Source organism: Temnothorax nylanderi, unplaced genomic scaffold, assembly GCF_030848795.1.
Source record: "Temnothorax nylanderi isolate EJ_2023f unplaced genomic scaffold, tnyl_v1.0 TNYL_tig0001_pilon, whole genome shotgun sequence".
Classification (NCBI taxonomy): Eukaryota; Metazoa; Arthropoda; class Insecta; order Hymenoptera; family Formicidae; genus Temnothorax; species Temnothorax nylanderi.
This window is the reverse complement of record NW_027249063.1, coordinates 817,078-833,449: the sequence shown is the minus strand read 5'-3', so window position 1 is coordinate 833,449 and position 16,372 is coordinate 817,078. Positions and strand designations below refer to the sequence as shown.

Genomic DNA, 16,372 nt, shown 5'->3' with positions numbered 1-16,372 from the left:
GCAAAGTAAGTAAAATTGTTTTCGAGAAGTGTTCTCTATTTCAACGGGGTAACTATGCTACGTCACTGAACGTTCCACGAAACTATTCAAAAAACGTATATCGAGTATTAATTGAAAGATAAGGTCTACTAGGCCAGTTTCTCCCGTATTCACGACGGTATACCATTCGCAGTTATACTTAGCGCAACAGCGATGCATCGTCCGCCTGCTGAATCGCATACAAGTGCGCGCGCAAGTGTCGACACACGGCTCTCGTATGCTACTTGTTAAGATAGCGTTATTAATCGAGGCGGTTATACAGGCGCGTTGATACGATTCATGCTGCTCGCCCACTCGACGTAACACCGCTAATTTGTCAGCGGTACGCAAACGCGCGCGTGCGTGCTAATATTTATTGGCGGATCGATTGCGATAACCGTCGACAGAAAAACCGTCCGGGACCCATTTCCTTTTCCAGATAATCGCCATCAGGGTGGCGTCGCGTTTTTACCCCTCTCGATGCACGCCCCCGGATTCTCTGACAGTCTATTTCGTAGAATCGCTGGCAATGCGGCGGGAAGTGACGACTTCCCGTCGATTCGACGAAGCGGAAAAAAGGGATCCCGATTATTCGTTACATTCTACGAATGTGAATGTTGTTTTTTACTTTGCCATCTTTGATATATCTACAAGACAAGTGTATCTTTCAACCCGCTCCTGCGTTAATCGATGTACAAAAACGCTCCTTGTCAGTTGAAACTTTTCTGCTCAGCCTCCCTATATATTTAACAGCCAGTCGTCTTAAAGAGATATCGACGGCTAGACACAACTGTGACGCGTATTCCCAAGTATTATATGCATTGATGGTTTCTTTCCACCCGAAGAGAAAGAAACAGAGCACGCGGTGCAATGGGCTCGATAACCGATTACCATGATCCAACGCGCGCTCGGTGTTATTAACGTTCCCACGGAAGAGGTCGACGACTCATTCTGTCCATGATATGCAAACCAACATATAGACACATACATTCACACATACATTCCGCATTTTCACACAATGTCCTCGTAAAAAATAATCTTCCGGCAGAGACATGAGTAACGCTCTTTTAGTAGAAAAGAAATGTCAGAAAAGATATTCGAGAAGTGAATTACAGAATTACATAGCTCTGAAAATAAAACAATTATTAAAAATTTTCGAATGAGTTATTTTCTGTTGTTATTTTTTTTTAAAGATATTATAAAGATATATAATCATTGAAAAATAAAAAAATAGTAGAAGGTTTAATATTAAATTTATCCACATATACGTTTCATATATTTTGTAACATTAAAATTATGATAATTATATGACGCAAAATATATAAAATGAACAGATAGAGGAAATTTTTAATTAAGATTCGAAGATTTGAAAAAAAATGCAAATGAAAGATAACACTTTAATTTACTCTCGTAACTCATTTCTATAATTATACTTAATTTTTTCATCACTATCGATTAGAGACTATCAATTAAATAAATCTTCATTTCTTGTTGTATTATTTTCTAGAAAATTTCAGAGATAGTACTTTATATAGCTTTATCATGTATCGATAAGACTTTTTTAATGTAACAAATACCTTAAAGAACACTTATCAGCAATCGTTTCACGAAAAAACACTGATAACTCTCCCTAACACACCCTCTGTTCTCTCTCTCTCTCTCTCTCTCTCTCTCTCTCTCTCTCTCTCTCTCTCTCTCTTTCTCTCTCTCTGACTGGAGATATACGGTTTTACACTAGCGATTATCGTGACGAGCGTCATGGCCATAATGAGAGATTACCCGAACCGGAAACAGCCGCCATTGCAAGAAGCGAACAATGGTGTGGAACACGCTCGACGGTAGCTATATCGAATCGGTAGACACACAGAGGGCGAACACTAGTTATAGTGGTCCGATTGGCATAAGATCGGCACTACCGCGTGAACCCTGAGCGACGCATAACGTCATACGAGTCGCGAGAAAACTCACGGCGGACTAGGTGAAAGGAAATAAATCGGCGCAAAATACTGTATATATCCGTAACGTTCTCTTTCAATTACTTCCACCTGACTACATTGTCGTAGTGCGGCCGACAGGTATTATTTATCGTCGTCTCGCGATATGTCTCGTTTTCACTCGATGCGCGAGCGACGAAATACAGCTCCGGCTCGGACGGAGCGTTGGGCGTTGGGCGTTGGGCACTCCCGATACGCCAACTCTCCGTTCTGTTTCCCGCGGTGAATCGTAGACGACAAAAACTCGTCGGCGAACCGTCTTTTCCACCTGCGCGGAGCATCAGAAATATATCGATAATTGGATCGATAATTGGACGGTCCGACATCCGGCTGAGAAGATCGCCGTATGGTTACTTCCGAACGGGCTCTCGCTCGATTACACCAATCGAGGAAATTCCCGGTCTCCCGCGCAATAATGCGTTCTAGCCGATCGGGATAATAGAGAAGAAGCGAGAGCTTTCGAGATGAATTCGACCTGACTGGAGTAGAGAAGCCGGAAACGGAGAAAGCCGAGTGTGGATTGATTCTCCTCGGACATCGCCCGCATCCTCGGCGCGCGCGGTTATAATATTTTTGCGGAGGATACGCGCGGGATATACGTGCAAACGTGCGATACACTCGGTGCGATGTACGCGTAGCTATAAATCACGGGACAATCGTTCCGGGCGATCGTTGCGAACTCGTTACGAGTTCGCCCCAGTGGCCGGCCACGGCGACGACGACGGCAGGAAAGCTCGAGAGCCGGTCGGCTCGGTCCGATACACTTTGCGAAACGTCGGCCAACGCACTTGCAGTGGGCGTAAGTACAGGTATAACAGGACGCCCTTCGAAACGAAGAAATACTTTCGTTTTCAACGCGCCAGTTATATACCGATCACAATCGTTGACTTAAATTGATATTTAACGAATCTGACGTCATACTTTTTGTAGATCTAATCAACTAACAATAAGATAATGTGTGTTCGGGCATTTCTAATTAAATTTATCTAGGAGATCTATAGAAGTTTTTCAATTGCTATAGACAATCCCTCTTATCTAACAAGTAGAACAACAAAACTTGAGCCATAAATTTCTCATCACAATAATTATACATCTAATAAAAAATAATTTTAAGTAAGAAATTAAAAACTCATAAGAAAAAATTCCTCTTTTTATCGAAGAGAAGGAAACAAATATATACGTAAAATAAAATAGAGTAATAAAATATCACGTTGTTAAAATTCCAACGATCTAATACATTGAATGCGCCATACAATCATGAATAATAAAACAAATATTGCAATTCAAATACTTAACAATGGTGCACATTTGCACTGTTATATGTTATAATAAGTATATAATTATATAATGAAGAGAGTAATTCAAAGCGTAATTTAATAATGAAGTATTTATATGCCTCTATTATAAAGATAGTTTTGTTGTTCTAACAAAAAACGAATAGTTCGTTATATTACGTCTATTTTACATTATTATTGGTCCTTATAAAAAGAATCAATGGTTTCTGAACGTAACAAACGGGACTCAAGTGTAACTAATGTACTTCTTCTTTCATCGATAAGGATAATCATGCAAGTATCGAAATAAAGTGACAACAGACGGCGCCAACATTCGAATTCAACAATCGTGAATCAACCGGATTGATTGACACAACGTCATTCTTACAATAATATACCGTGGTATATTTCGTGCAGTGCGTACTTGTGCGCATATCATCGCCGATCGCTGCTCTCGCGTACACTTATGTCATTGATCCGAGAACTATTGCGCAAACGCTTATTGCAGCATATCTCCATCTGTCGACATGCGTGCACGCGGAGACAATTTAAGATGCATTCTTGAGTACTCATACATGTCCTCTACTTCGTACTCTCTTTTAAAATCCTAAAAACTAACTACATTCATAAATTTAGATGCATGATTTTTACTCTTTATTTAACGCGTCAAAAATTGTAGGGGTTAAAATTTAATTCATACTTAACATTAGAAATTAAAACTTTGACAAAAATAACATTCGCCCATAAAATGTATGCACTAAAACGTTAAACTCTACAAGTGGGCTTTTAATAATATAATAATATAATATAAAAAATAAACTCGTAGATAAACTCGTCGAGTTTATCGTCCCAATAATTAAGTATCATTAATATTATTTTTTGGAAATGATAATATCAAGACACAATTTTCGAAAGAGATTTTTCTTACAATTTGTGCATATATGTATATGTATATACGTAAAAAATCGTTTAGTAAACGAAGATACCAGTTAGATAATTCGTACCGTTGATATTACGCGAACCCGCGGGCAACGCACCGGACGAGTGCACGGTATCGTTAGCTGTGGTATCGTTCGCAGTAAAGATTGCTCCGCAAGATTCGCGATTCGACGTGTGCGTACGCGGCATTCGCCACGCCGTACGCATTCCGACGCACGCCTAATGCACATACTGTAACATTCGCGGCGACCGCAGTCACTCCCGTTCGTTACGCGATCCAGCGTCGTCGAAAAAAATCGCAGGAACGATCGGCCCGCGATCGAAAGCTCGAAGCGAGATATGTATATACCTCGTGTGCTCGCTCGATCCCATCGTATTCGATGCAAAGAGCACCGTAAATATCGCCGAGCGCGCCCGCGGACACGTCGTTATCGCCACGTGCGCCGACAACTGCGAGATCGGCCGGTCGCGCGGCTCAAGATATCGCCGTTACGCCGTAAAATTATGCAGAAAAATTCAATAATGGCCCGTGCTAAACATTTTACATACGTCAGTCATTATACTGGATACAAGTTAGTGCGCGGAGTGTTCCATATCTAACGAAAATTATTTTCGGGAAAGACTATAAGCACAAAATATTGGAGTTTAATTATGGAACTAAATATAGGTAGAGATATTTTAACAACTTGAGAGCAAATTATGCTCTAGAAATATAAACGAATAACAAAATTTATTATTTGATTGATAGTCCCATTTTACATGGAGAAATTAAAAAAAAATTTAACATTAAAAAATTGTGATGAATGTCTGTTAGAATACTTGTCTTCAATAATTTAAATTCCTATATAATAATCGCTACGAAATTCCATTCAAATTGGAAATTAAATTCCTGTTTCAAAATTTAAACATATTAGTTGTTTCATCAAATTAGTAATTTTACTCTGAAATTTCTATATTATTAAAACGCTTTAATTTCCTAATATCAAAAGCAATTGCTTTTCTGCTTCATTTCTATAATTCATATCTGTAATTCGAAGAAGGAGAAGAGGATTCTAAAGCATTTTATATATTTAATAGCGTGATTCTCTATTTAATGGCTCAGATCTTTCATACGCATCCAATTACTAATTAAGCTAATTAATGTATATTCTGTTGGACGATGTCTGTAAGTACACACGTGAAATCGACATACAGAAGAAAGAAATCATTTATCGGAATGCATTGCTGCCATTACTGTACATTTTTTCGATAGCTCGTTCTAAATCATAGAGGGATAGCTGGAACACAATCTGATCTCACATGCGGGAAGATCGAAGCAGTTTGAAACGAGTTCCAGGCACATATCGTTTATGACAGCATTAATGCCGTTGATCGTTATTTTAATTACAACTGCCTGGCATCCATTATGCTTGTAATTCTCCCCGGGAAAGCATTAACGCGAGCGGCCGCGAGCGTACATTTTTTTAACACGTTCGAGTTAAAGTAGGGCTCGACGCTCGCCTCGACTTTCGCCTCGAAGATTAATCGCGAATTAATACGACGACGAAAAAGCGGCACAAAAATTGTTTATGATGCTGTCTCCTTCCTGTGCAATTATATGCAAACGGAATTGCCAACTGCGGGTGTCGTCGTCCATCGCCCCGACGACGAAGTCGTAACTCCCGGATATCATTGAAATAATTACGGATGGTGGGCTTAATAAGTCATCGACAGAAAGTTACTCGAGAGATTAGTATTGCGGAATCAATCTAATCAAAGTTTTCATGAAATTCGATATTTAATGCATTAATAATGTAGAAAATTATAATTCTGAGCTAAACCGTTTTAATATCAGCAAGAAATTTTCTATAACTCTATGGTGTAACACTATTTGGTACATTGGACACGGAAATAATCAACGTTGAATAAAAAGAATCTGCCCTCATTTACGTCGGATTTTAGTTGTGCAATCCTTCAGGAAATGTTACGCTAAATACACACAAATGGAACGAGTTAATTCGTGAGAAATATACGGAACAAAGTGCGAATGATTGAAATAACAGATCGATAAAGATAACAAATGATTCTAAAGGCTATCTTCCAGCAGGATGTACATACGTTACGCTTCAGTGAACCACATGCTCTGCCTTGCAACTCTTCAATAATGAAATAATGTATCTCGATTTTTTTGTTATAATCAATCATTATATTTAGTTTTACGGTATTTCTAAGTAATAAAAATAATAAATAATCATAAATGTTTCAAATGTGTTAATTTTTATAATTTATAAAACTTTATCTCGCATATCGATTATACATATATAATTCTATATAATTCCATATATAAAATTATATTATATTTGAACAATTTTCTAAACTTTTGATATTGTACAATGACGTTTCGATTTCGAATCAATTTTATATCTCTAAGGGAGTGATTGCCAAGTTAATCAAACTTAGATCAATTTCCTCTGATTACTCGCAGTTCTAATATTCCGCCGCATCGAAGAGGGATCTTACTTTCCAAGACAATGTCTTTCTAGAATATCAAATGGTTGATTTCGATCTCCCGGGAGCACTTTCGCTTCCCAATAGCAATCTAGAAAACTCTTGCTTGATTAAATTCTAGCTGCACGACTCCCAAAATGTTTTCATCTTTGCCGGCAACAACGACATTGCATCGGCCATTGACCCATGATTTTATTACAACAGTAACGACTCAAACTTCCCAACCTTCCAATCCATCGATTGGAGTCGTGCTCCGAAATATCCCGCATGGGGCAAGAAACGAGGATAAAGTTTCGCGAAACTTTTACTATCCAGCGCCGTTACGTGAGAATATCACATGCACGTTTTATTGCGCGTTCGTGAAAGGAATTGTTTAATCTTCGCCTCGCCTTTTAAATCACTTTTTTTTGCAGTCGGAAGATCGGTCTGTAGAATACTCTCGGAACGGGTTTAATTTCGTCAGTAATTACAGTCATCAACCGGTGCAATTTCGCTAAACTTCTGAACGCGGAAGGCCTCTTCCGCGCGCGGTGGTGGTTTTCGGCTCTCATTTTTTCAAACTCTGGCGTGGCTGACTTTATGACTCCTAAATCGCGGCGGAGAGTCGCTTCGCGAGCCTCGAAACGAAAGAAAAATAATGACTCTTAGTAAACGCTTCATGCGTTCAAGCCGACGCGTGCATCTTTAAGCAGCGATGCAAAGCGAGGAGGGAGAGGCCGGCAGGCGGAAAAAAACGATTTTGGAGCCATTACGTCATTCTTTTTGAGAGATTGACGTGCTCGTCTCGCCGTGTCAGACGGAGCAAAGAGCATGGTTACTGTAGATTAGCATAACAAACGCATACTGGAACACTTCAACCGCACGAAGTGGCTCGAACGTCGAATAGCGGCATATAATCAAGAGTGTAACTATGGCCGGACTTGTGCTCAATGGATAACGCAACCAAATCTTGTAAAAACATTACTTTCTTCGAAAGAACGATTAACTTTCACCCGTTGACAAAACTAAAAGTTTGTGTGTGGGCACAAATACCGAATAAATTTATATTTAAAATAAATGGATTTATCAATTAATGTTCGATGAATGTTAAACATATACATCGCTTTAAACATCGATAACGTCTAAATGAGATGATTTAAAATGTTGCAGGCCAGAATTAAAGATCACTTTAAATATTTCTTGGTTTTCATTTTTAACACTTTTGTTTAATCTCATGTGGTGAAAACTATAAACTCTTATAGTATATACTGAAATATCGAAGTCCAAATTCACTGAAATTATATCGATTTCTTTAATACTGCATGAATACATCACTGATCTTAGTAATTGACCAAAACTTCAAGAGATGAATATAAATGATCGATGACAATTGTCGAAGGGAAAAGACAGCGATACAATGAAAATATCGGCAACCCATTCGCGTTCAGTTAGTATTAACTACGATGTTGATGCACGACGAAGCAGTAAATCGCGTTAATAATAATTAATAACGATCGAAGTAAAGATCCGCGAAGAGACTAGCGAAAAAACGGATAAACCCATGATTACGTGATTGCGTGATCAATAACGCGTAAACAACGGGGAATCTCTCGTACACATCTCTCGTGTAAGCGACACGTGATACTGACACAGCTGTGGACATTAAACGGCAATTCAAAAAACACTTAAGCAGAGATTACACAAAGTTTCGGATTTTCCTCATCGATAAGATTAGAGATCATACAGATACGGTCATGAATCAGATTAAGAACTTACGCAAATAACTTGTCATTTGGATACATATTAATTGCATTTCATGGCAAAAGTACCGACTATTTTCCTCGATATACAGAAGTAACTCAAGAATTGACTAGACTAAACTAGCCCGCTGTAATGATTTATCAGCATATGATTTATTACATGCGATTGTTTCTTTGAAACCGATACATATTCATGAATCTTGGCCTAATCGACAAAGAACTGTTTTTACGACAGAAACAACGTTATTCCATTTAGCGAAACACATGTACGCGCCCGGCAGCGATAACGAAAGCGGAACTAAAGCATCTAAAATCGGCGATCGACGAGGCGTGAGATCGAACATCGACATGATCAAGACACGATTAAGGAATAGGTAAGATCATTTCCCCATCGCGATGACGCATAAGAGGCATTTTCTCACGGTTGCGAGTTATTGCTTGCTTGCGTACATTTTATGAATTTTAGAAACACCAATTTAATTCTCGCAATTGATATGGGAACAATTCGATTTAAGAAAAGTCTTTTTTCAGCGGCGGATTAACTGTTGAAGAAAAAAGAAAAAAGATTCAAAGAGTTATAAAGGTAAATCTCGTTTAAAAGTAAGACTTCGTTTCCGTAAATTCTGAATCGAATCGGATAATGTAACGAAACGAACGAACGGAAAAGAATAATAGATCTTAAGCGAATTTTAATCGATTAAGGTATACGAACGGATGAGTGTAAAGCACGCTACAGAAACACTGTTAATGCGATGATGATAGTTCGTGACGAATGTAACATAGGCTGCGGCCCATTTGACGCTACAAATGCTTCGAAGCGTTCTTCTTCTCCTTCTTTCTTCATTGAAAGAAAGGAGAAAAGGAATGCTTCGAAGCATTTGTAGCGTCAAGTGGACCGCAGCCATAACGTAATATGCGGGAGAATTATTTAAAAAAACAAAAACACATCGCTTAGGGCACCCGCTATGAAAAGATACGATGATTGGGCAGTGAAAGCGGAAAAAGGTAATTCAGGAATGTGGGCTATGCTAAAATAAATGAATTTCTCACAAATAGCAAAACTTTAGACGAGATATCCTATTTTTCCACAAAACTTACTGGAACTATCTGATTTAACAGAATGGATTATCTTTTATTATCTGCAGCTAGTAAGAGAGCTAGCCCTCGTATCATTTATGATACGAGGGGGGCAATGGTTAATTTCGTTCGATAAAACACACCTGCACGTTATCGATCTATTTGGAACAAGATAAGTACCAACTGATTTTATCAATATATTTTCCAATTTTTATATAAAATATAAGAAATATTATATAAGAAAATTAAAACTCCACATTACAAAGAAATGTGTATTTCAATATATTTAATTATTGAACAGAAAATATTACGAAAGTATATTAAAATTTAAAGATTCCGTTTTTATCTCTATATTAATAGCAATATATCTTTATGTCTATCTTATGTATTAAATTAAATCTGATATCATTATTTTCTTTTTATCTTAGGAATGTTCTCTTTCCATCTAAAAGCAAAAAATTGTTTAAATATAAAATCTTCTACAAATATATTAATAAAACTAAAATGATATTAAAATGTACTGAACACCTTATTATAATTTATCAATAATGAACTGGATGCGACACATTAATTGCAATTCTCTCAAACATTTTAAGTGCTCTTAACAATATTTGTAATTATTCCGCCCGTGCAATTATCGACAATTAAGTAAGTAATCAAGTAAGTAAAAAACCGGTTATAGAGGTGAGAGGACAATCTAAAATCATTGCATAATTTTTAAAAATAATCTTAAATGTTTTGTCCTAAAATCATACAAGTACTTGTAGATAATAAATAATCTTATCACACAGATTGGACAAATAAGATGTAATTTCGTATATAAGACAGCGGCAGGAATTGTAAAGCATCAGTTTGCGAGATCATACGCAGAAGTATCATCAATATTTCAAAGGTGAGTATCAATAGACTATGAGTATTAAACCGAGTTAAACATTTTGAATTTGAATATTATACACACGAAAAAATACGCAATACACTAAATCATTTACTTCCTGCTTAATTTAACAATAAATAAAACTGTTCTCAGACAAGCTAAGATATAAATAACAAATTTTTAAGTAAATAATTATAATTACATCATTCTTCAATTACCGTGTTTATTCAGTTTGATATCGTAAAATACCAATTTTCGGTATTTTATTGATTTAGTTAACTAAACTAATAATTCGTATGTATTTTAAATAGACCAATACGCCATGATATAGTTTGATTAACGATGTACAATAAAAATTGAGTAATATTTGAACCTTTTTCTCCATGAAAAATTACACAAAGCCGAAATAATAAATGTTTAACCAATATTTGTTGATGCACAAACGTCATATCAAGAAGTCGCTTTTGTTAATATAATTTTTAAATAAGTTTGATTTATTTAAATATATGTTTTATGTATAATAATAGCAAGTATAATAAGTATAATGTATGCAAATATTATATATATATATATATAATGTAATTCTCAAATACATCAATAATCTGAACGAAATTATTTATTTTCGCAGATGAAATTCGCATTGGTACTGTTGGCCTTCGTGGCTACGGCCTCCGCCAGAATTGAGATCCCCAATTTTGGCAGAGGTGAACTCCACAAGGACATCCAAGAGTTCTTGGACCTTATGCCTGTTGAACAGATATTCGCAATCACTGTTCAATACTACCAACAAGATGCGGAGTTCCAGAGAATGGTTGCATACTTCCAAACCCAAGGATTTAAGCAGCTGGTTCTAGAAGTAGAGCATCTGCCTGAGATTAAAGTTTTGATGGATTACATCCATAATGCCGGCATTGACATTTACCAGATCGTGAACCTACTGAACAAAGTTCTTGGACTTCCTCCTCTTACCCCGCCCTCCTATGCCTATGCCGGCACACAGATCAGCGGTGGAATTAGGGGATACGTGGATGATATCCTGGCCATTTTGCCCAGGGCACAGCTTGATGCATTGTACGAAAAGAAGTTGCGAGAATCGCCAGCATTCGCCGAGTTCATCAGGCAATTGGAATCCCCGAACTTCCAGCAGATCGTCTACAAGGTTTACGCTAACCCCAAATTCCAGGAGCTTTTGGCACACGCTAAGAATGCCGGTATTGATCTCGTAGCCATCAAGGACTTGCTGTATGTTCTCTGGGGCATCAAGATTCCCTCTTACTAATTGATGACGACCGTCAACGCCACAGAAAATTTATTTCTTTTCTATTATCAGAAACGTCAATGGCATTTTCCAAAGTCACATGTCATCTCATAAATATTATAACCTATCTGTAATCTTGTATACTTCATTTGTAAAATAATAAATAAGCATTATATACATTGTGTTATATTTTTCTCTGACTGAAATTTCGAGAGTTCCTTATTTGTCTTGTTAGTTTACTGTGTAATCAAAGGATTACATCGGACATAATTCAAATAACTCGACCATTCATACCGCGCGGCGTGTATGTTTTTTTTTCGCGTTGCTCCGAACCGTTCTCACCCGATCAGGCCAAACTGAGATAAGCGAGATTATGCTGGTTGGACCAACCGACCTGTCAAACTCGTTTTCGCGTGATTGCAACGGCGTAACGTCGTGAATGGAGGTGAGATTGGAAGTGAAACGAGTCGTCTTCTTCCTACTCTTGCACAATTATCCGTTTCTTGCTCCTACTCAACGTAATATTAGAAAAAAAAACATCTTTTTTCTATTTCGCAATGAAGATTGCATCTAATAACTGTGATATGACATTTGTGACGCAAATGTTAACTAAACATTCACTAATCCAGTTTTGCACAACTCTTCATGGGAAAAATTGCAAATATATTACTAAGTTCTTATTTATTATATACTGCTGATCGAACTACAATGCGATCTATTTAAAATAATATTAAGTTATTAGTTAATTAATTGTGAGGGCTCTACACAAAGCGATACTAAAAATCAATATTTTAATATTATCGGAATAATTAAATATGTCGATATATAGAAAAATATATCGTCTACATTTTACAATTTAATTATATAGATAACAATTGAAAATAAATAATATTATTGAAGATATTATTAATTAGCAAGTAAAACATAAATAAAAATGTAATTTTTTTGCGTCATTAACTAATCAGTAATAAAATCTAGTAATAATTAGTGTCAATAATAATTTTTAATATTAACAATCTGAAACTAGATATAAAACAAAATTCGAAAATCGACACTCACAAAAGATTCGATAAACATTACGTAATCAAAACTATAAACAAAATTCTCGCTGCTCAGTTTCTCGTTTCTGAAAACATTACTTGACCGATCTCAAGAAGCGTTTTGCGCTACACGGATACATTCAGCACATCTAACGTTTATAAAATATCTCGCGAGAATGCCACGGAACTGCCGATCTTCAAGGAAGGAACAAGAGGGTGCTAGGCAACGAGCGTAGCTTTTAATTAATGACGCCTGGAAGTATACATGTCGCGCGGGGCCGATTTACGAGCCGGCGCGCGCTGGCGTGTCGTGTGGCTAGAATTTATCGTAGCGCACCGGTCTTTCCCGCTAATATTTAACCGTGTTGAAAGAGGTTGGCGAGATGCCGCAGGAGGTATATACTCTTCGCAGATCGTGCGTGTGCTTGCAAGAACAACGATCGACTTTCTCGCGCGACTGATCACAAGCGCGCGTTTTGCGATGGAAACGAGTGGTGCTCATCAAGGGTAGCTCTAAAAGATACTTCCGCTTAACAAATATTTGCCAAACTGATAAAATCGTGTCATGTGAATAAGATAATATGAAGCTAATACTGCAAAAAGGAATTCGTCACTCAAATCCACTGCGTATTTGTTTAAATTGACTCGGATTAACGGTTACACATCAACACCATTTAGGGCTAGTTTCACCAACGTCGATTAACTGTAACCTTCGAGTAAACTCTTACTCTTTCTAACTGTTCTCCTTAGAAAGAGACGAAGAGTTTAATTGAAGGTAACAGTTATAATCGGAGATGGTGAAACTGGCCCTTAGACGTTCTAATTTTGCATAATTATATTTTCTTTTTATATACATTATCAGATATTTTAATGTCGAAAGGGATGGCAAATTGATAAGCCAGGCTTATTTTACTGGGTGTAGTCGAGTTAAAAAATTTTAATAATTCGATGACAATACTGTCTGGTTCAGATTTAATAGTTTATCTTATTCCTTTATAATTCTCGTTAGGTGAGAACAGTGGTACATGAGATACTTTACGTAAATGAATGTTCATGTTACAAGTGAATGAACACAGTATGATATATGAGTTCTCAAGGAAATGTTTTGTATATGGCTTATCTTTCGCACAGAATAGCTCGATCTTTATAGTATTAAAATACAATACCCTCATCTTCTAATATAGATATTTTATTAATCACTATTCCAATTATAAAATATATTGTATTATATTCGTATAAAACAATAACAGGAGCATAAATCGAAAGAATAGAATAAAAAATAAAATCGTGTCACTCTTTCTGAGTTCTCCTATTTTTATTATAATGTTCCATCTTAGTAGCAAAAAAAAAGCATTTAAATACATAAAGTTTGTACTTAATGACTATTTATTTATGTAAATACGGTACATGTTTGTCATATATTTTTTTATTTAGATTTTGCATGCAGAATAAGTATTAAACACTATTTTTGCATGCATAATAAGTATTAAACACTCGCATTAATTCTTACCTAGATGTGAGGAACGCTTTTATAATCCCAGTAATAGCTCCGCGGACTCAATGTGGCATTTATAAGCGGCAGAACTTATAAGCTTCGCATTACTCGTAGCACTTAGGAATAAACTACAGGCAAGTCGAGTCTCATTCACTACGTACAATTGACACTTGTCACGAGAATGCTAGTCACGAGGTCCAATCGTAAACAGTGTATATCGCGCACGTAAATATAAATAATGCAGTCTCACACGCAAGACGATTTATAACTAGCACCGAACGATAATGGTAATGACACCGGTCAGACAATCGGCGGAAGACACCAACGTTCGTTCAAACTGAAAAATTCGGTGAAGTCGGAAGAGATTGATGATCCCGTCGAGTCTTCGCGATCTCGTTATCGCGTTCCGATTCAACCTCGCTCAATATCCGGCGCGAGATCGGAAACGAGGCATCCCGGCCGATCGAAGGCCGCGCGTCAAGCGACGAAACGGAGGGACAGCGCTCGATTACTGCGGACTGACCTACGACAAAACTGTTTTGCCTTCGCTGACACGAAGCCGATCGCCCTTCATTCACTATCCGTAGTGAATGAACCACCGTACTCCGAAAACACCGACGCACTACCACGCGCTCACTGTACCCTCGATACGCATATTAAAATCCTCGCGAGACTTACGTGCAACGTACGACAATTTGAATGAAGGAAAAAAAAGTGTTCAATTCTAGGAAAAAAAGGAATGTCCATTCCTCTCGCACTCTACATCGACTTCTCACGCGCGATCGCGTGCCATCACGATGTAACCCCTCGAGATTTCCCTCTCGGGAATCACCCCTTATTCGTCAGCGCATTACTTGCGATGGTCGCGAACGACGAGAGAAGCGTTCCCTCGGATCATCACACGCGCACACCATCTCTCATGGGTCCATCATCATCATCGCACTCGTAGCACACTGAGGAAATCGCGAATTGCGAAGATCGCGGGGGTCCGCGGCTGATATATGTCGCCACGCGGTTATCTCTCGCGCAGGAAAGGGACAGGGAAAAAGAAATGAATATCCTTCGGCACGAAGACCGTCGACACGTGCGGCAGGAGGAGCAGCGCGCACTGCGAGACAGCAGCCGGATCGGATCGTACCGCAGCCACGACGGCAATGCCCCCGCGTCGGAGACTTAAGCGCCGCCGACGCGGTCGGAAACCCTGGCTGCGGCCCCCCACCATGAAGAACCACCGGCCGGCCGGCCCCCACCGCCGTTTCTTTCGGTGACATACACAACACCGGTTTCCCCATGGCCTGGCATTGACGTGCACCCAGCCGACGATGCACATACAGCTTTCGCTCCGAATGGGCCCAAAACTGTGATGAATCTTCGTCTCGTCGCGAGTTCAAAAAAGGAATCATGGATGGATAAGAATTATCCTCTCCCACAGAAACCCCAATCAGAAAGCGATCGCGATACGTACAGCTATTTGAATCTTAGTACAAATTCTACTTATAATTTCTATTTAAAATTTTTCGCAAATTTTCTTTGAAGATATGCCGAACACATTTTTTTTAGACATGGTTAATATTGTATGCATTTTCAAGCCAATATGAAATTAGTAGAAAGGTGTTTTTAATTATTAGATAATAACACACATTAATTCGAGTTGTACTTTGCTATAATTAAAGAATTAAAAATCTATTCGAAGTTCAGAATTCATTAACAATTTCTTCTTGCCGCGATTCAGTTATAAAAAAAGTATTTTATATTAAATATTAGCAATAAAATATTTCATAAAACTTCGCTTAATAGTTATATATTTTAATCAAAGTTGTTTACGTTCTTTTCCAAACTCGGACATTTGTGAATGCACCTCAAAATATCGGACGTGAAGTGATGGAAAGCGCAATGCTGAATATGGTAACAACGCATTAGTTGAAATTGGTTTCGTTACAAGTACATCAGAGAAGGGTGATTTTGTTTCTGTTCTTTGCGCTTATTACCAAAGATACGATCTTGAAATATCGTACAGAATAATCACGAGGTATCCGATATGGGAACAACATTATGAAACGTACTTTTTATTCCAAGCGAATCTGTATATTAACTTTTTTCGCGTGTGCGATTATCGGAGCAGACGTCTTTCATGAAATAAATATCGAAGGCGAAATAATCGGAACGAAAATACTCAA

At 37.7% G+C, this 16,372-nt stretch overlaps 2 protein-coding genes across 3 annotated transcripts in view; one reads left to right on the top strand and one right to left on the bottom strand.

Annotated features, from left to right (window-relative positions):
- The window catches only part of LOC139771392 (uncharacterized), a 282,189-nt gene that overhangs the window by 198,114 nt on the left and 67,703 nt on the right, over positions 1–16,372 (bottom strand). The gene's annotated exons all lie outside the window — the stretch shown is intronic.
- On the top strand, positions 10,367–11,837 carry LOC139772025 (protein G12-like). Its single transcript, XM_071705356.1, has 2 exons — positions 10,367–10,420; positions 11,031–11,837. Exon 2 carries the CDS (start codon positions 11,031–11,033, stop codon positions 11,679–11,681), a length of 651 nt encoding a protein of 216 aa, XP_071561457.1. The 5' UTR covers positions 10,367–10,420; the 3' UTR covers positions 11,682–11,837.

What these genes read in the sequence shown, in the direction of transcription:
- LOC139772025 (XM_071705356.1), top strand. Translation starts at nt 11,031, where the DNA reads ATGAAATTCGCATTGGTACTGTTGGCCTTCGTGGCTACGGCCTCCGCC.